This window comes from Enhydra lutris, unplaced genomic scaffold (genome assembly GCF_002288905.1).
Source record: "Enhydra lutris kenyoni isolate GAN:26980312 unplaced genomic scaffold, ASM228890v2 scaffoldscaffold16, whole genome shotgun sequence".
Lineage (NCBI taxonomy): Eukaryota > Metazoa > Chordata > Mammalia > Carnivora > Mustelidae > Enhydra > Enhydra lutris.
The window spans coordinates 30,687,819-30,708,366 of NW_019154100.1; the positions used below are offsets into that span (position 1 = coordinate 30,687,819).

General features: G+C 51.9%; 1 protein-coding gene across 3 annotated transcripts in view; it reads left to right on the top strand.

The window, feature by feature from the left end:
- LOC111147323 (ADCYAP receptor type I) overlaps window positions 1-20,250 on the top strand; it is a 43,387-nt gene extending 23,137 nt beyond the window's left edge. Inside the window, exons 9-16 of one of the 3 annotated variants that reach the window (XM_022503312.1) lie at window positions 897-1,050; window positions 1,471-1,531; window positions 2,065-2,134; window positions 6,839-6,930; window positions 13,830-13,913; window positions 17,011-17,140; window positions 18,510-18,551; window positions 20,062-20,250. In XM_022503312.1, coding sequence (XP_022359020.1) covers window positions 897-1,050; window positions 1,471-1,531; window positions 2,065-2,134; window positions 6,839-6,930; window positions 13,830-13,913; window positions 17,011-17,140; window positions 18,510-18,551; window positions 20,062-20,250 — 822 coding nt within the window. The remainder of the gene's footprint in view (window positions 1-896; window positions 1,051-1,470; window positions 1,532-2,064; window positions 2,135-6,838; window positions 6,931-13,829; window positions 13,914-17,010; window positions 17,141-18,509; window positions 18,552-20,061) is intronic. The other 2 variants (XM_022503313.1, XM_022503314.1) reach the window with 2 other exon arrangements.
- The last annotated feature ends 298 nt before the right edge of the window (window positions 20,251-20,548 follow it).

The following is a 20,548-nucleotide window of genomic DNA, read 5'->3' on the forward strand; positions in this document are numbered from 1 at the left end:
ACCCCCTCTGCCATCCAGGTGCTTTCCTGCTGGGACATTGACTGTCCCCAGGGAACGCAAAAATCCAGGAAGGATCATGAGTTGCTAGCAACCAGCGAGACCCCAGCTCGATGTCATTTCCTGTCCCTCAGTCTGTGTGTACTTGACACATAGTGTACTTGGCATACATGGCAGAGCTGATGTGGAGGGTCGGGTGGAAACACTGAGTCTTGGTGGCCCAAGGAGAGAGGGTTTGCCTGGTCTCTGGTCATTTCACTAACTGGTGACAGAGCCGAGAGGCTGCTTGGTTGGGATCTCTTCAGACCATCTCCCCAGTTCTCATACCTTTGGAGGTAAGCAGAGGATATAGGTTTTGGTGGAATAAGATGGAAAGAACAGCCCAGGGCACTGGGGCTTGACCCAAGAGAGCACACTTGGAGGGGTCAGGGTGGGCCCCTCTTGTCCGAAATTTCTGGGGACCAGGAGTCTCCCCATTGAAGTCTAAAAACTTCATTTGACTAAGAAGCCTCCTGTAGGGTCCTCTGTACTCCCCTACTGATGAGGATGCAGGGTTGGAAAAGCAGAGGGGCTGGAGAAGGAGCAGGAAAGTTGGGGGAGAATGAACCTGGGGAGAGGAGCGGGCCCCCTGCTCGCCCTCCCCTCATCCTTTTCTGACACGCCTAGAGTTGCCTCTGTGGACAGCTTCAACTCACAATCATAGGATGCTGCCATTTTTAACTCTTCAAATCCAGGAACCTTGAGTCTTGGAGATCTGTGGGATGCTTGAGCCCAAGCATGCCTGAGCAGAAGGACCCCCCAGGATTCTCCGTGCTCCTGCTGGGCTGGGTTTTCAGGGCTGGGTGGGAGCCAGCAGTGGGGGCTTCATGCCTCCCTCACCTTCCCCACCCTCTTTGCAGGTGGAATGCAAGGCTATAATGGTTTTCTTCCACTACTGTGTCGTGTCGAACTACTTTTGGCTGTTCATCGAGGGTCTGTACCTCTTCACCCTGCTAGTGGAGACCTTCTTTCCTGAGAGGAGATACTTCTACTGGTACACCATCATAGGCTGGGGTAGGTCACTGACTGTGGCCAGTGCTCGGGCCACATGGCTCAGGCCTCATGGCCAGGTATGTCCTTGGTCCTGCTGTCAGGGAATGTTAGGTCAGGGAAGGGAGGCGCTGCCCTGTCTGCAGCTGATGGCATCTCTGGTTCTTGGACCCTTTCTTGTTCTTCCTGCCCATTGAAAGCCCACTGTCTGAAAGACATGGTATGCACAGGAGTCCTTCTGAGAAGGGAGATAGACAAAGGTCTGAGGGATACATGGACCTGCAGAGGCAGAGGTGTGAGGAACAGTTAGGGTCCTCAAGACCCCAGGTCTGAAAGAGAGACCTGCCCCATGGGTCAGAAACCCCCTGGGAGCCCAAATCTGAGGGGACCCCAGGGCCTGTTGGTTTTCTTGTTGTCACCAGGCTTCTTTTCTTGTTCTCCCAGGGACACCAACTGTGTGTGTGTCTGTGTGGGCTATGCTGAGGCTCTACTTCGATGACACAGGGTGAGTACGTGCCCAAGAGCCAGGGCCCAGAGCCCCGAGAAGGTTCTTACAGATGGGCCTCAGTGGCTCCCCTGACTTCACGTTAATAGCCCCTGACTGCACCCCAATCCCCTGCCCCCGACTGTACCCTGATCACACCACGGGTGGACCTACTCAGCCACATCTCAGCCGGATCCTAGTGAGAATGTGCAAGGTTTCAGAGGCCCTCTCCATGGCTGGGCCCAGCTCTGAGTGTCCTGTTTTCCTTTCAGGGAGGGGAGGAAGGCTGTTGAGGGTGAGGTCGCACCTTCACAATCCTGAAGGGGGAACATGGCCCTTGCCCAGGAGCCCACTGGTGATTCTAAGAGGGAAGGACCAGGACACTAGAAGAACCAGAGCTGGGCTCCGGTCTGCAGCATGGCTGAAAACTCCTTTCCCAGCCAGCCCGTCCTCAGACAGCTGCAAGGGAAAAGGGCCACAGTGGGGCTGTCAGCATTGGCTTGTAGGCATCCCAGCACTGAGCTTAATCTCTCATCTTTCTGTCTGTCTTTCAGCTGCTGGGATATGAATGACAACACAGCTCTGTGGTGGGTGATCAAAGGCCCTGTGGTTGGCTCCATAATGGTGAGTATCCTTGGGCAAGGATGGGGAAAGAGACAGGGGCCTGGACAGAAGGCAGGAGAAGGGGACAAATACAGAGACCACTGCATAAGCCAGCCTTCTCCTTTTTCCCGGCTACATTATATTTGGCAACATGGAGACACTAGTTATGTAGCTAGTCCCCTAGTATTGGACATTTCTATTTTCTCATTTTTTTCCTCATGATGAAAAAGTGCTACTAGGAGCAATTCTGTGCATAATTTTGAACATGAGTATTTCTTTAGACTACATCTCTAGAAATGGAATTGTTGGGTGGGAAAGAGTACCTCTTATCTTTGTCAGTGCTTACAATATCAATCATTTAAATTTTTGCACAGGCTCCTGGGGAATATTGGTAGCTCATTGTTTTAATGTGAATTTCTCCATATTGCTAGTGCAGTGAGGTACTTTTCCCCAGACATTTATTGACAATTTGCTTTTATTCTGATCATTACCTATTTATTTCTCTTGCTCATTTCTCTTTTGGTTGCTTTGCTCAGTTGTCTTCCTAATTGTTTCAAAGATAGTAACGCTTATTTGTTAAGTATGTTGTAAGTATATTTCCAAGTCTGCATAATTTTATACAAACTGTCAAGTTTTGTCTTCATAAGTTTTGAAACTTGTATCTTTTTTTTTTAATATTTTATTTATTTATTTGACAGAGATAACAAGTAGGCAGAGAGGCAGACAGAGAGAGAGAGAGAGAGAGAGAGAGAGGGAAGCAGGCTCTTGGCTGAGCAGAGAGCCTGATGCGGGACTCGATCCCAGGACCCTGAGATCATGACCTGAGCCGAAGGCAGTGGCTCAACCCACTGAGCCACCCAGGTGCCCGGAAACTTGTATCTTTTTATGGGAGCCTTTTCCCATCCTAAGACATAGAAGTATTCTTAGTTGTTTTATAACATTTTTATGGGTTGGATTTTTATATATTTGTCCCGAATCTAGCTGAATTTTTATTTCTTTGATCTGAAATGATATCTAATCATCTTTAGTTTTTTTTTCTCCCAGTGGATAGATATTCTACCCTCTCATCTTTTTATTAAATAGACCACCGTTTTTCAATTATGTTGAAATGTCCTTTTATCATGAATATTCAGTATTTTCTACTGGTATTCAGTGCTATGTTACTAATCTATTTGGCTGTTTCTGCAGTGAATGCCTCCTTGTGGTAGTTATTATAACCTGGTAGCAGGTTTTGATGTCTAAATCAAATATGTTATAATATCCTCTTCTTCATTCTTTTTTTCCTTCAAAATTTTCTTACACGTTCACTCTTTCAGGTGAACTGTCAAATATCCTTGTCAAGCTGCAAAAAGAGTGTGATGGAGATATTTAGAGAAATTGCATTAAATCTATAAATTAATTTGGAGAAGTGATTTTCTTAAAATATGGAGTCTTCCTCTCCAAGAACATGGCCTGATCCTTCTCCATTGATTCAGTCTTTCCCATGGAGTCATTTTGTACAGCTTTTCCTATTGTCTTGTTCAATTTAGCTCTGGAGTGTTTTCCAGGGGCGCCTGGGTGGCTCAGTGGGTTAAAGCCTCTGCCTTCAGCTCAGGTCATGATCCCAGGGTCCTGGGATCGAGTCCCGCATCGGGCTCTCTGCTCAGCAGGGAACCTGCTTCCCTCTCTCTCTCTCTGCCTGCCTCTCTGCCTGCTTGTGATCTCTCTCTGTCAAATAAATAAATAAAATCTTAGAGTGTTTTCCAGTTTGGGTCTGTATTGTGTCTGGGACTCGTTCTGTCATCGTATGTTCTAGTGGGTTACAGCTGGTGCGTAAGGAAGCAGTTCGTTTTGTGTATTTTTTCTTTTCTTGGTTACTTTTCTTTCTTTTTTTTTTTTTTTTAAAGATTTTATTTATTTATTTGACAGAGAGAGAGCAGGAACACAAGCAGGGTGAGTGAGAGAGGGAAAGCAGGCCTCCTGCCGAGCAAGGAGCCTGATGCAGAGCTCGATCCCAGGACCCCGAGATCATGACCTGAGCTAAAGGCAGATGCTTAACCGACTGAGCCATGCAGGCACCCCTATTCCTTGGTCTGGACGAGGATGGTGTTTGCTATATAGTTTTGAGCAGTTATTCTTCATTGAATTAGGAAAGTTTTTATTTCTGGCTTATTTTAGTGTGTATTTTTAAAAAATCAGGAAATCAAATGTGTTTTGGAAACATTTTTTGCAGTCAAATGCTCTACCACTGAGCTATACCCCCTTGGAAACATTTTTTAAAGTGGTCTCTTCCCTTAGTGATGGACTTTTACAGTATTCCAGTTTTTCTTCTTATGAACAATGCCACAATGGATATATTCGTGCATATCTGAGTGTGTGAATATGTCTTTGGAATAAATCTCTAGGAGTGGAATTTCTGGGACAAAGAGTATGTATGTTTAACATTTTCATAGATGGGGTGCCTGGGTGGCTCAGTGTGTTAAGCTTCTGCCTTCGGTTCAGGTCATGATCCCAGGGTCCTGGGATTGAGCGCCTGCCTCTCTGCCTACTTGTGATCTCTCTCTCTCTCTCTCAAATAAATAAGTAAATAAATCTTAAAAAATTTTTTTTCATAGATATCAAATGAGCAGAATCCAAGATTGCTCATTTCTCATGTCTTTGTTGATGTTTTGATCATTGAACTATTCACTATCTTACGGGGGATAAGGGTAGCTTATTGTTTTAATCTGTTAATGTAAGAAATATTAGTAGATTTTGACTTTTTTTGGTTTTGTTTTTTGAGTTTTTTTGCATTTCTGGTATAAAACCTTTAGGCCATGATCTGTTTGTTCTTCTAATGCAGTGATAAATTCTATTTGTTAGTATCTTATTTATAGTTTTTGAATTACTCTTTGTAAGTTCTCTGGGTCTGTGTGTTTGTGTGTGTGTGTGCATGTGTATCTGTATGCTTTCTTTGTTGTCTGGGATTTGTTTTTTTGTTTTTTTTTTATTTAATTTTATTTTTTATAAATATATATTTTTATCCCCAGGGGTACAGGTCTGTGAATTGCCAGGTTTACACACTTCACAGCACTTACCATAGCACATACCCTCCCCAATGTCCATAACTCCACTCCCCCTCACCCAACCCCCCTCCCCCCATCAACCCTCAGTTTGTTTTGTGGGATTAAGAGTCACTTATGGTTTGTCTCCCTCCCAATGTTTTTTAAAGATTTTATGTATTTGATAGAAGGAGACACAGTGAGAGACGGAACACAGCAGGGAGAGTAGGATAGGGAGAAGCAGGCTTCCCGCTGAGCAGGGAGCCTGATGCGGGGCTCAATCCTGGGACCCTGAGATCATGACCTGAGCCGAAGTCAGATGCTTGACTACTAAGCCACTGAGGTACCCCATTGTCTGGGATTTGTAGTGGAGTTTTGTTAGCCTAATAAGCAACTTGTGAGGTTGTCTTTTTATTTGCTTTTAAACAATGACATAGTCTGTAAATGACATCTTCCCTAAAGGTGTTATGAAACTGGTCTGTAAAGTCAACTGGCCCCGAAGCCTTTTAATGCTTATGTCTTTGATTACTTTTTTAAATTTCTCCTGAGGTCATTTCTCTACTCAGATTTTCTACACCTCCTTGATTTGATTTTGTTATTTTCTACTTTCCCATTTTGTTTGATTTTCTCTTATGATTCAAAATATTCTATACATCTGTTGTCTTGTTCTCCTTCTCATCCCTAAATTTGTTTACTTGCATTTTCTCCTTCTGGACTGACTAACCTCTGCAGGAAGCAGCAGGTTCTGTGCTGAATTCCCGGGACTGTTGGGGCCCCGGGCTTGGAGTGGGGGAGAAGACTGGGAGAACTACCTTCGTGGAGAATGTAGAAACAAGCCAACAAAGCCAGACCCCCAAATAAAGTTTTTATTGATCAAGTCTACTTTTTCCCAACTTTTTATAATGAATTTTTATCTTTCTTAATTTCCTTCTTGTAGAAGTTAAATGTGTGGCACTTTCCCCTTAGCTTTTGATTTGAATGCTTAATTATTTTATCTTCAGTATTTATTATTTTTAGTGTCAAGTTAGTGCTAAGATAGTGTGTCAAGCTCTACATTTTTTAGTGTCAAGCTCTACATTTTTTTTCCTCCGGCTGTAGCTGCTTTGGCCACTTTCAGAGGCTGTTGCCATGTGATCCTTTCCTTGCGACTTGTTTCCATTTATTTGCTCCCCGTCCGCCGCCCCGCCCCCCGCACCGCTTTTTCTCTGTTTAGAGAGATTTTTGTCCCTGATCTTTCTCTGAAGGTAAAGGCTATTATTGCTATTCCCGGGCATCCCTTTAATTAATAATGCTTATGGCCGTCCATTCTGGTTCCCCATGTTCCATTCTTTGAACTTGGAGTTTCTCCAGAGTACAGTTCCCACCTCTGCGGGAGCCTCTTCTCTATCTGTTGGGCGTTGTTTTCCATCACCCCGATCCTGTTTGCTCTTTCTCTACCAGAAATTGCCTGCTTTTCTGGCTCACTCTGGATAATCTTTCCTATTCCTCATGATTCCTGTGAAATTCTTGTTCTTTTCTCTTTTCTGTCATTTTAGCACTAGTAAGTGGTGAGGTAAACACGTGTTCTCCTGCCACCATCTTGAATTATAAATCGAGATGGGATTTTGACTGGATTGGGGAGGGTTGGGGCTGTAACAGGCCATGCAGAGGCAGGGCTGTGGAAAGCCTTGGCCCGGAATCAGTTCTATTTTTCTTCGCTCTTCAGGTTAACTTTGTTCTCTTCATTGGCATCATCGTTATCCTTGTGCAGAAACTTCAGTCTCCGGACATGGGAGGCAATGAGTCCAGCATCTACTTGTAAGTACCTTCATGTGAATGCCATTGTCACTTCCAACAGCTGTGTGGGCCCTGCACTTGAGTCACAGGAGAAGGCCTAGGTTTCGCTGACAGGGTATTTGAAAGATTTCTTTCTGATTAAAGTGCCATTAAAATGTAGTTGCCTGCCTATCCTTCAGCCAACCCAGCTGCTAATCTGCGTGGTGGGAGGGAAGAAAGAGAGGATGAGATGGTCAGATCCTGTGTCACACTAGGAAAATCAAGGTGGAAAACACCAGATTCCTTAGGGTAATTAGGGCCTTCGTTGTTTAGCAGTTGGATTTCCTTTGGGGATCTTGGGTCTGTGGGAAGTTCATGAATGCCACTGGGTGCATCGTTGCCTGATGTCCCCACCACCAGCCCAGTGTGTGCAAGTTGCTCAGGCCTGACTAGCAAGCCAGGTGGACATTTTTGCTGGTCTGGGTATTGGAAGGGGGGAGTCCTTTCTCTTCTCTACCTTCTTTCAGGGCAGCTTTATCTCTGGGTCTGGTCTTCCTCCTGCAGCTCCTCCTCCTCCTCCCTGAGCAGACGTACACTGATATGTTTGAGATCTAGGGGGTTTGGGGGCAACCCTTACCATTGAGCATGGGTTTTCTCCACTTCCATGGCCATTTGACTTGCTTTCTACAAGTATTTTTGGAGTCACTAACAGCTTGTCCCACTTTTTCTGTCAGCCTTCCCCCAGCTTTCCGCCTGTTCTGAGTCTAAGCACCTTCTATTTCACCCGTCTTGCCTGATGATCCCAAGAATGACCAGCTGGTGGGTGTATGGGGTTTGGAGACATTTCTGATGCTGATGAGGAAGGTCGATCCCCTGTGGTTGGCTGGAAGGGCCAGATGGGCACAGAATATTGGAGGGCAGTCTAGTGGTCTGTCCATAGGCAAGGTAGAAAATGTGTTGCCTCCTCGGTTTTTTAAGAAGAGGGCAGGTTAGAAGGAGCCGAGGTCTTCTCATGGCATCGGTGGGGGATTGGTCCTGCCTTCCTCAGCCACCCCAACCCCAGGCTCAGAACCCTGATGGCTACCAGTGGACAAGTGGGACAGCACAGAGAGACCCAGCAGCGGGTTCTCCACAGCTGACCATTGTACTGCATAGAAGGGGAGGCAGGAACTACTCAGAGACCAGCCCCAGATCCTTCCGCTCCTTGGGGCTTCCCCGGGGAGCTGGAGCTTGCCCTTGGTCTGTAGGTTTAACTTGGGCACTTTGCTTGTGGAAGTCCTTCTTGTGGGGGTGGGGGCTCTGCCCAGGGCCTGGGTTGGTCAACCTTTTTTTCCCTGCATTAAGGATGATTACGTTACATTAGAAAAGACCCTCTTTTTTTTTTTTTTTTGCTATGCATTTACTGTCTTCTTTTTTTTTTCATGTTTTTGCCAACCCAAACATTTTTTCATGTTTTTGCTTATGTGTATGTGTTATGTCGTCAAAAATTATATAGAAATCATAAAGTTTCTGAGGGCTTGTACGGGGGGGTCATCTATGGGGCTGGCTCCCTGCAACTAAGTACCCTTGAGGGGTCATCCCTGTCTTAGTCTCCAGAACCCACAAAACAGGGCCCTCCTGCTTCCCTCCCCTCCCCTCTGCCGTCGGCACTCATGCCCTCGTGTCTGCACCCACATGGTTATTTCAGACATAGGGGGCTAGCAGTAGTGAAGGGGCCCTTTTCTCTCCTTTGAGCTGTAGATTTCATTCCCCCTACTCTTTGCTTCCTTGTAGGAAGTGTTTTCTCTTCTTCGGTTCCTGGGATCTCTTCTCTGGGAGGCTCTCCCCACTTCCCCTCACCCTGCCTGTGCAGGGAGGCACACAGGGACCCAGCTACAGCCTAAATAAGGACACTCCACGGACCCCAACCCCACACTTCAGCTCAGACATCTTGTCCCAGGCAGTAGGAAGCCCCAGGGTCTGGTGGAGAGAAGGGTGGGGCTGGAGGGGGTGCTTTCAAGTTACCACAGACTGGGAGCTGTAGTCTTTGGGCCTTCCTGATGTGTAGATGACCATTTCTCAAAGTGGTTTCTACATTTAAGTGCCCATGTTGAAAGAACCAGCTGGTTGGTTTGCTTCCGTTCTGGAAAAAAAAAAAAATCATCTTGCTATCTGCATACATCCTCTTCTTAGAGAAAACCTGTACTTGTCTCCAGCCCCAGAGATGGAAAACTCAGATGTGGTCTGCAAGCCAGCAGGGAGGGCTGACGCGGGATAAGGGATCAGTTTGATCCTATGAAATTTAGCAACATTTCTGAGCATTTGCAGGGTCAGGGAGACCCAGGGAGGGACAATCAAAGTGACGGCGCTGCTGGGACTGCAGAGCTCCTAGCAACACTTGCCACTCTGACCATGTACAATTTGTGCTCACAGACACCCAGTGAATCTGATGGGCTGAGTTGCCAACTGATCAGGATAATCCGCATTTTACAGCTTAGGGAACTAGTTGTCAGTGAAGTGAAATGAATCCAGTAGGAACGAGTGGAGCCATGGCTCTGGGACAGCAGGGGCCCTTGGCTCTAAGCTTGACTGCACTGTCTTTCCTATCCTCCAGGAAGTTACAGACGAGAGATGGTCCCTAAATAAGGGATAAACAAGGCTTCCTGGAAGAAGAGGCCCCAGTGGGATCCAGCCTTGTAGAGAACATCCCCACCTGGAGTGCTTTGGGCCCGGGAGGTGTCTGCTGTTGGGGAGGGGAGACTACGGGGGTGGTGGAAGGAGGGGAAGGGCCAGGACCTGGTGGGAGAGGAGATTTCAGGGCTGTGCCCGAGTCCCCTTGGTCCACTAGAGGTATGTATGGGGCTGAGAAGCCCCTTCCGATCTGCCCACAACAGCTTTCTGGTTTTTTCCTCTGTTTCCAGAACAAATTTAAGCCTGAGAGTCCCCAAGAAAGCCTGAGAGGACCCCCTGCCTGTGCCCTCAGACCAGCATTCACTCCCTTTCCTGTAGGTTGGTTCCAGCTGCTCAGATGATAAGGGTTTGAGACACAGCTTTTATTGGGGGCTTCGAGGCCCGCAGGGGGCGGCGACACTCAGCCACCCACATTCACACCTGAGGCTTCTGATGGAATGAGGGGCTGGCCTCAGGCCTTGGGCAGTGGCCAGGCATGGAGTGTGGGCCTGGGTCAGGCTTGGCATGTGCTCTGGTTCCCTTCGGTCTGGGGTTGGGGCTAGGGCTCAACCTGAGGCTGGGGTCAGGGTTAGTCTGCCCTTTCCTGCCCTGAGCTCTGTGAGGCACCAGCTGGCTCAGAAAGGGAAGGGTAAGGTCCCCGCACAGGCACCAGTTGTGCTGAGACCGCCTCCAGGAGCTGACTGTCCTCCCAGTGGGCTCCCCAGGTCTGCTCCCAGCGGGTGTTGGAAGCTGCTTCTCAGGTCTGAGGTGGGGGAGGGAAACCCCATACGTACTTCCCCTGGGGACCTCACAGAGCCAGTCTGCATGGCCTCTTGGGGTAAAGGAAGGAGGTTGTCGCTAGTGATGTCGCTAGTCAGCAGGGCTGTGTCATACCCAGTGTCCGAAGGACGGCATTGACTCTAAAGACAGGTTCTGTCATGGCAGAAATGCAGCCAGGAAGCTGTCAGCCCAGGAGCTCAGCCCACAGCCTCAGGCTCCCAGTTCACATGGAGGTCCATTTTCCACTTCCAAAGCACCCCTACCCTATCGGGGAGCACCCCGTCCTCATAATTCCTGTTAAGGATCAGCAGCGGGGAATGGTTACTCCTATTTTGCAGATGAAGAAACTGAGGCCTGAGACCACCCAGCAAGTCACTGTCTAGACAAAGCCTTGAGCTCAGGAGCCCTGCCCCCAAGGCTGGGGAGGGGGCACAGAGCCTGAGCTTGTCCTCAGTGGTAGGGGAGGAGGTAGGAGCCGGCAGGGGAGCTCCAAGATCTGCTGAGCTGAGCTTCTGGCTGGAGTGCCGGAGTGGTGTGCAGTGCTTCCCCAGGTGCTGGGCCAGGGTTCCAGGGGGATATGGCATCTCAGGGCCACGAGGGACCCTATGGGGAGTGTTTGGCTCAGGCTGAGATGTTCCATGGGCCTGCCCAGTGACCCAGCACCACACTGCTGGCCAGGAGCAGGGTGGAGTAGACACGGTGCTGCCCTCCGGGGTGGGCGGGGTGGGGGGGCTCCAGCCTTCTGTGGGGTGTTCCCTGGGGCCGCCTCGCCCAGGGCATGCCGCACACAAAGGCACCAGAGCTTCCATGGAGGTTAGCCTGTGACAAAAACAGGCCTCGAAAATCCATGTGCTGCCTCCCTGAGTTATAGGCCAGGGCTCCCTGGTTTCCAGAAGGAGCCGTGGACCCTGTACCTGCTATGGGGCTCTTCAGCCTTCTGGTCCATTCCCACCCAGCACCCTGGCCTGTCTCTTATCTCCCTTCAGGTCCAAATCAAAACTGAGCTCACCAGCCAGTCTGGGGTTACGTCTTCCTCTTGATTCCTTTCCCCTTTTTCACCAACTGTAGTAACTCCTGAGAGGTTGCGATATCTCTTCCTTTCTCACACCAGTCTCTGGCTTTTCTGCCACCCTTTCATATGCTTTTCCGTATGTCCTTTTGTGCAGAGCCAGGGAGGTTTTGGGAGAAGTGGTGTTTGGGAAGAAAGACACTTAGTTTTATCCCTAGGTTCTTCTTCTCCCGAGAGCCCTCCCAGGCATCAGGCCCCCCCCACTTTATTCTGCCCCTCCCAGCAGAGACCCACATCTTGACCAGGGGTCTGAGCTCTCAGCTAACTTGCCACTAAGTGGCCTTTAGTGTTAGAAATCAGAGGAGAAGAAATCAGAGGAGTCTGTATTTACTGTGGCCAGGGCCCAGGAAGGGCAGGGATAACCCTTTGGGAGTTCAAGGAGGAGAAGTCTCAGAGGAGAGCAGCTGAAGCTTTAGAATTTGGGGTGAGGGCTTAAGACGGGCACGTAGGGGGCCACATCTGAGGTTTGGGCTCTCAGGCGCCTGGGCACCAACCAGGCTACTGGCTGTAGGAGAAAGTAGCCAGCCTTCCAATCTGGGCCAGGCAGAGATAAATCTGGAGATGAGGAGGGCTCCCATTCCTGAATGTCCAATTAAGATCTTTTAAGTTGTGAGAAAAACATACCTTTGTGTGTCTATCCATCTCTTTGTATGTATACGAAGCAGACCTTTGACATTCACTGAGGACACATGAAGAAACTTCTCAAATACATAACTTCCTCACGACAGTGCTTCTCAGGCTTTGAGCTGTCTGTGGATCACCTCTGGGTCCTGTGAAAAGGCGGATTCTGAGCCAGCATTGCTGGAGGTGGTGGGGGGCGGGTACCTAAGATTCTGCATCTCTAAGAAGCTTACAGGCGGTGCTGATGCCGCTGGTCTGGGCAGCACTAAGCATTGTGCCGTCCCTCACATCCCATGTCTGTCAGGTGAGCCAGTGGTGGTTCCCACCGTGCCATGTGGTGCGGACCGAGAGGTGCTGGTTATTAAATGAGAACCATGCACCTGATGGAGGCAAGGGTCCTGGAGCAACCTCGGCTTGCCTCATCTTTTAAGTACGTGACTCCGATTCTTGCCTCAGCAAAATGACATGTCTGCCCAGGTCAAGGACCTTTAGACTTCCTCTCAAAGAGCTGGAATCACAAATTATGAATCGGTGAATGCCCAAGGTCTGGTCTCATCGTGTGTCTCTGTTCTCATGTGCATCCGAGCCCCTCAGCTCCGGTCACCGGCAGGTACTAGGGGCTCTGTGCCATGTGGCGCCTGAGAAGGGTTTGTGGAGGAGGCCACTCTTTTGCTATCTGATGAGGTGACACAGTGTTTGACCTGGGTCTTATATGTTTATCAGAGAAGGAAAAGAAGTGTCTAAGGCTTGTCCCCACCTAAGTGCCAGTGGGACCGTAAAGAGCTGGGACAGATGGAAATTCAGCCTGACCTCTCTGAGAAGGTGGAAATTCTGTGCCCTACCCAGCAGAATATAGAGCGAGCCTGACCCCCGGGGCTCCTCTCCTTTAAGATGACTTGTTTCTGCAGGCTGTGGGCAAGCGCCCAAAAGATGCCCCTCCAGCCCCTGCCTGCAGAACTTTGATCAGGAAGCCTAGCCCAGCATTGTGCTGTGAAACCCTCAGCAGGAATGGACATGCCCTGGACCATGCTGTGCAGTATGGGAGGCGCTAGCTATGTGTGGCTGTTGAGCCCTTGTGAGGTGGCTAGGGTAACTGAGGAAGGTGTATTTCTAGTTTGATTTAATTTTAATTCAAATAGCTGCAGATGGGTCATGGCTGTCCTGTTGGATAGTGCAGAGTTAGGTTAATTAGCCATCTCTTCCACCCATCCCACTTCTGTTGCCCCTGTATGCCCATGCCAAGCTGCCTGGGAGTTCAGAGAGGAGGAGGTCCAGGCAGAAGAGGGAGAGGTGTAGAGGAAGAAGACCAGTGGACACCCAAGCCCAGAACGGGCTTGATTTGGGCTGGGTCGGCCCAGGCTGGGCCGGCCCAGGCTGGGCGGCGTGAGGTCCACGGCATGGGTTTCCAGCTGTCCGTCTTGCTGCGAGACCTCTGGCAAGGCCGTGCTCCGGGCCTGGCGCTGACTCAGCAGACAGCTTCCGGGGTGGGGGGCCCTGCTTGAGACCCAGGCCCTCCCCCGCCTTCAGAACACCCGTGCCCTCCAGCTCCCCTCACCTGCTGCGGACCCGGTGTGAGTGCTCATTGTGTGCGTATGTCTCCGTGCACACACCTGTCCACGTCTGGGCATGCCTTTCTATGTCCAGAGCTGACCACATCTTGGCCCCTGGCTTCCTCATTCTCTTCTGTGTCACTGCCCCCGCCCTGGCTCTGCACCTGGGCTCCTCTGCCCTCCCTTGAGCCACGCGTTGCTCTAGGTTCCCCTCAGTTCCTTCGTTGCCCAATGCCCCCAGCTGACAGAAGTGCTGATCTTGTCACACCCAGCAGCTGCGTGCAGAAATGCTACTGCAAGCCACAGCGGGCTCAGCAGCACTCCTGCAAGATGTCAGAACTGTCCACCATAACTCTGTAAGTGTGCGAGGCGTGGCTGCGGCCGGGGGTCCCGGAGGGGAGGGGGCCGCATGCTGCCGCTGCCGTTGCCGCCTGGAGCTTTGCACCTGCTAGCTGGCCGAGGGCGGAGAGCGAGCCTGTACCTCCAGCCCAGCGGTTTCTCCGCTGTTGCATGTTGGTGTCTGTGTGTCTTGTGAATTCTCTGCAACCTCAAGCCATTGGGGTGGGGGGCGGGGGGCTGTGGGGACGGAGCTGTGGTCCCTCTGGGAGCAGCCTCCTTGCTGCTGCCACGGTGCGTGGTTTTCCCTTGAATCCCCCACTCTTCTGGGCTTCAGTCTTTGCACCTGCCAAATTAGTTCTAAGAGTCTTAGAGCCTGAGTTCCTATACACTGGACCCTCACCCCCGAAGAACCTTGCTCACACATCCTGTGCTAAGAGGCTTAATCCTCACAGTGACCCTATGAGGTGGGGTCCTTGTAATAACCTCATTTTATAGATGAGAGAACTGAACACAGAGAGGGGAAATACTCAAGGTCCCATCCCTGGCAGGGCGAGGATTTGAACCCAGGGAGTCCTCGGCACAAAGGCCCAGGGCATTTCTAACTGAAGATCAGTCTTCCTTTGGAAATCCCTTGACATGGGGGAGCCCACCGTAATTTGGGCGGCTCTGACCATTGGAAATTCTTCCTTGTGTTTTTTTAGGGATCTTCTGTCCATCGATGCCCCCTTGGGGGCAGAAGGACAGAGGCTGAGGCTTGTGTCACAGTCTCTGTGGCTTAATCAGATAGGGTGATTCTGCGACTGTCTTCAGAGGGTTCCCTAGGCTCACACCATGTGTCCCCATTCCAAGGCCTCTGGTCCGCTCAGAAGTATATTGGTCCCAGAACTTTGGGCCCTCATGGCCTCCTCGTCTGCACCCCACTTCTCTGTCTGCCAAAGTGGTGACCATCTGCTCTGGCAGAAGTCCCAAACCATTCCAGGGGTGCTTCTGGGCCACCATTGTCACCCTTGCTGCCATTTGCCACCTGGCCAGGGACTGGGAAGGGCCTGAGCTCATGTCTGGAAGGTCCCTGCTTCTCACACATGGAACCATCCAACCACTGCCATGTGAAAGCTGAAGAGGTTTGGCCTTTTGGTTTCTAAGAATTTTCAAACTGCGGGGATGGATCCCTGCAAACAGGCCCAGGGAGGGAGGGAGGGAGGAAGAGGGCACAAACCACAGGCGCGTCTGAGTGCCACCTTTCCTCCCAAGCCCCTTCACTTAAACTTTGCTTGTGAGGTAACCCCCCCCCCCTTTGGGCAGCGTCATAAAGGGGCCCACAAGTGCCCACATGCCTGAGTTTCCAGGCTACCTGCCACTTCTTTTCAGGCTTTCATCCTTCAGCCATGCGTTGCCCCTTACCACGGGGGACACAGAGAAGAGCAGGACCTGAGCCCCAAGTCACATTCAGGTTGCAGAACTCTGAGGCTTTCCCATGGCCTGTGTGTTTGTTTGTCCCTTCCTGGGCAGGAACCTTCTGAGTGTGAGCCCCCAGCCTGGCACGAGCTGACCAGGGAAGCTAACCGATAAAGGAAGCACCAAGAGCATCCTCAAGGATCCACAGTCTGAGAAAAGACAGCCCACTCGAGGACACCTGGGCTCAGGGTGGGACCTACTCCCATTCTTTTGGCGCCAGCTCTGGCCCAGGGAGCCCGGGCCCTGCAGAACTGGCTGCCTGTGTCCAGGGGTGGAAGGGTCGGGCATCTGCCCAGGTGGTGCTTCTTGCTTCCATGGCTCAGCCTTTGTCCACCTAAAGGTTTTCCCAGGGTACTCCAACCCCCTTCCTCTGTGTTTCCTTCTCTGCTTCTCTTTCTTTCCTTCTCTCTCTCTCCTTCCTTCTCTCTCAGTTGGGAAGCCAAGGGCCTCACGCAGACCCCATGGATTCACCTCCTGAAATCTGGAGCCCCCACATTCAACAGAACATTTTCTCCCAGAAAGGCTAGGATGGGGAAGAGGGCAGGGCTTATGCAATACCCCCAAATCAAAGGGCTACCCTCCTCACCCCCCAAAGTCCTCCCCCGTGGACAGGAACTGAGAGGGAGGGGAGCCAGACCTCCCATTTACCGCCCCCACTCTGATGGCTCAGGGGGCAGACCACACCTACAAGGGCAGGGCTGGGTCTTCCAGGAGATCCAGAGGGAGCCAGTACCCTGCGGTGGGCAAAGCTGGGGTCCCACTTGGAGACCCTCTGGGAACACCCCTTCCCACAGAATAGGACCCACAAGCACATGCAGTGTGGACCCTTTGGACATCATATTGTGGCTTCTGTGCCCCTGCCCCTCAGAGCAGAGCCCCATCTCGCTGGGCCTAGTAACCAGTAGCAAGCAGAGGAATCCCAGAAGAGCAGCCTCAGGATGCAAGGAGGGCCCTTTGGCTCCATCTCTCTCTACCCCCTCAAGTTCCAAGCAGGTAGCCTCCTCTCCCTTGACTGTCCCCAGGTGGTGGATTCCTCCGGTTTAGCCGGTGCTTGTTAATTCCCAGAGGCAGTCAGTCCTTCCTTGGATCCCTCCTGGGTCTCTCCTTCTGTGGTCCACCCCCTGGTGCCCCCCACCCCCTCCCTCATCAGCGCTTCCCCATCACTCCCCATGTGTGTGGCAACCCCAGGCTCAGAAAAGCCCGCTGCCTCCGTGGCCCCCCAGGGGCTGCTCTTTCAATCACGTGGAGCTTCCATCCAGAGCAGGGGACAGTTTGCTTTGCTTGAGCGTCCATGATGTCACAAACCTTCCGAATCCCACATTGGTCCCCATCTCCCTTTTGCCAAGGGTTTTGTACCTCTCACAAGGGGTGTCTGTAAACCCCACACTCACATTTAGTGGTTCTACAGGACACTGACATGGCCTAGAGGAATGGGATGTCCACCCAGAACATCCCAGGGGGTTCTGGAAGCCCTGATGGGTTGGCCACCCTCCCCCCAGCCCTTATGCCCTGGGAGAGAATGCTGAGAGAGTCTGTGGACAGGAGCCCCAGCTCTGGGGGAGAGCGGGTAGGTGGGACTTAGCCTCTCTGCCTTCCATGGCTCCAATGTCAAGACCTGGCCACCCTAAGAGCAAGCACTCTCTCACTCTCTCCCAACAGACGGCTAGCCCGGTCCACCCTGCTGCTCATCCCACTGTTTGGAATCCACTACACGGTATTCGCCTTCTCCCCGGAGAATGTCAGCAAGAGGGAGAGACTTGTGTTTGAGCTGGGGCTGGGCTCCTTCCAGGTAGGTGTGGTGGGTAGGGTAGGTGGGGGCTTGTGGGGAGCCAGGGCCCCGGTCTCTAATCTGCTGGTGGTTCTAAGTTCTGTAACCTAGATTCAGCCTTGTGTTTCCATGTCCGGAATAGCAGTAGAAAGAAGAGAGCTGGGAGAGCCCATTCTGCTGTCTACCGTGGGCTCCTGTGAGAACAGGTGCTGGTATCTTCCTGCGGTTGCATCTGGAGGTTCTGAGCAAGGCCTCCCTTGGGTACTCCATCCCTCCCCTTCAGCCTGGGGGGCGGGGAGCAGGGTGCTCTCCAGAGACCTCTGTGTCTACACCCTGACTCCAGCCTGTAGACCACGCCTCTTAGGAGCCCTGGAGCTCAGTCTTACCTACTCTGGTGTCCCTAGCACAGGACCTGGCCAAAGAGAACCAAAGAGGTGGATGAGCAAAGAGAGATACAGATGATCCAGAGAATAGTGAGAGAGGGACCATGACTCCATCCCTGAGAGCATAAGTGGATGGGGTTGTCAACATGTGAGCGAAGGAGTGAGCGAGTGGGCATGAGGATGCCTAGTGAGTAAATTAATGGACGGCTGCACAAGTGGGTCCGTGAAGGTGCTCCAGGGGCAAACTTGAGTGTCCCCCGGTAAAGCACCTCGCCCTAACCCAGCTGTTTGCCCCAGCTTCTTGAGGGTCAGGAGCTTACTCTGTAAGTAAGAGTAAGAGTAAGCTTACTCTTACTCTCCCTCCCCCAGTTTTGATTCAAGGTATTTTCCCTGTTAATGGTTCTTAGCCTGGCATGGCTGGGAGCTGTGTGGCTGCAGCCCCAGCCTTGGAGTCAGAGCCCAGGGTACTCGTCTTAGCGCAGGAATTCTAAATGCAAAGAGTACATGTAAAGGCCATATGCAGGGTAGTTGACTGCCTCCTCTGTGTCAGGCTATTAGTCATGGTGTTTCGTGTGCTGTTAAGAGTATCTGGCCAAGGAAGTGTGGGATGGGGAGGGGGTGGGGATAAAGACATGGGTCCATTCTGTCCTGGAGGGGTGCCACCCTCAGGGTCCTGCAGGCTGGTTAGGGAGCCCAAGAACATCCTGGGGACATCCATGAAAGGCTTCTTGGAGCACATGGGTTGGAGCTGGCCGTTGGGAATGGGAAGGATCTGACCTAGGGGATGTGAGCTCCAAAGCCAGGTTGTAGCCACTTGGCCTCCTGAGCATGGCCATCATGGTGCAGCAGAACCTCTCCCATCTTACCGCAGATTCCTGGGCAAGAGCCCCCCATCCAGGTATGTTTCTGATTCCTGGGGTCATTCCACATTTCTGCTGCCTCCTACGCTCGCTGTGCCCAAGGTCCCTTGCTAGCATTCTCAGGTTATTTTTGCTTTCTCTCCATAGGGCTTTGTGGTAGCTGTTCTCTACTGTTTTCTGAATGGGGAGGTAAGATTCTGGCCCTCTGGCTTCTTAGCAATGGAGGTGGGAATTGCTGGGGAGCAGACGGGGCATAGCCTGCTGCCCACCAGAGCTGATGCTCCTGACCAGGGCCATGCCAGGCTCCCAGCACCTGGAGGAGGAGGAAGGCAGTGGTGCTAGAGTCTCCTGGAAGGCTCTGTCCTAGGCCAGAATCTCTCACTTTGCCTGCTGTGCAAGGCATCATCTGGACTTGTAAAGGCATCCCCTGCTGAGCACAACCCTGCTTATAAGACACACCTTAGTAAAGAGAAATGGAAAGAGGAAGGCACAAAAAATGGTACCTATAGTTTATGAGGCTGTGCCAGGTAGGGGTGCCAAGTGGGGAGCTACCCAAAGTTCAGCACTGCCCCCACCAGGCCTGCCTGTCTGCCCAAACCCATCCCCTGTAGAGTGAGGACCCTGGAACTTGCGAGAAACCCTGGGAGAGGCCTGGCACCTTCTCGTACTGTGTCATTTCCAGAGCTATGGTCTTAGGGCCTCCTGCTCCTGTTTGTTAAGGTGATGCTTTTGAACAGAGCCCAGAACAGAGGTGCTGGGACAGGAATGGGGGCTGAATGGGTGGGATGCATGTGCGGAATGACCAGGAGTCATTGTACCTGTGCTTGGGTCTTGGCTCAGCACAGCAGGCTCTTCCCCTTTTTGCATCTGAGAAACACGAAGATTGGGTTCGGAGATTGCCAAGACAGCCTCCAGCAAGGTCAGATAAGGAGAGGCGCCAGCGCCAAGCATCCAGCGGCTAGGGGAGGCAGGGGGTGGGAGCACAGGGAGCTGGCCAGGAGACCGGTGGGGAAGGTGGGAGCTGGAACTGGAGGGCTGGGTGCTGGGACCACTCACTTGCAGGCATGCAGTCTGTGCTCCACACAGAGGTGCTGGACTGGGGAGGGCGTAGAGAGGCTGAAGCTGGCCATGCCCTGTACATACCAGGCTAAGGGCAACATGGGGGGTGTGTTCACTCAGACAGCACCTTAGTTAGCGGTTCTCGAGCCTGACTGCATATTGGAATCCCTGGGGAACTTTACAACATACAGATGCCTTACCCCAGAGATTTTGATGTCTTTGTTTTGGGCTGTGGTTGCGGCATCTGGATTTGTAAAGCTCTCCAGGTAATTCTGATGCGCAGCCCACTGTTAATGGTCTGAGAGAGAGGGGCTCCTTCCCTGGTCTGTCTGCCCCAAGCGACTGCTTTTTAAGATTCCCCGAAAGATCCTGTGAGCCTGCGACGGCCTGGGGAATGCCAAGGCCCAGGACCAGAAGCCCGCAGAGAACAAGAAGCCATTCGAGCTCCTTGCTCAGGGAAGGAGCTCAAGTCAGCTCCTCAGAGGCATTCCTTTCCCCACTGCTGGCCTGAAGGGCTGCAAGCCTTCGTCTGAGTCTGTGGGTATTGTAGGAGGTGGCAGTGGGTGCTGGGGAGGGCCCTGGCAGAGCAGTCAGGTAGAAGAGGCTGTCTGGAAGTGACCGTCCCAGTTGCTCCCTGCAGGTGCAGGCGGAGATCAAGCGTAAGTGGCGGAGCTGGAAGGTGAACCGCTACTTCACCGTGGACTTCAAGCACCGGCACCCGTCCCTGGCCAGCAGCGGGGTGAACGGGGGCACCCAACTCTCCATCCTGAGCAAGAGCAGCTCCCAGATCCGCATGTCCGGACTCCCGGCTGACAACCTGGCCACCTGAGCCCGTCCTCCCCTCCTTCTCTCCTCTGTACACAGGCTGGGGCTGCAGGCGGGCGCCGGCCCACGCATGTTCAGCTTCTTTTCTCACTTCGGGCAGGCCCTGGGCTGGAGGCCGGGCTCCCCGAGGTGGGAGAAGGATGCAGGGCGAACCTGGGTATTGCCCCTCCCCATCTGGCACTGTCCCCCCACCCCCATGGGCCCCTGGGCCCTGATCCCAACCTGTAAATACTCCACCAATTTTGAAAAGTCATCTTATCCCCACCCCTTGACCCCCTGTCCCTGCTCACCTCAGGCAAGTC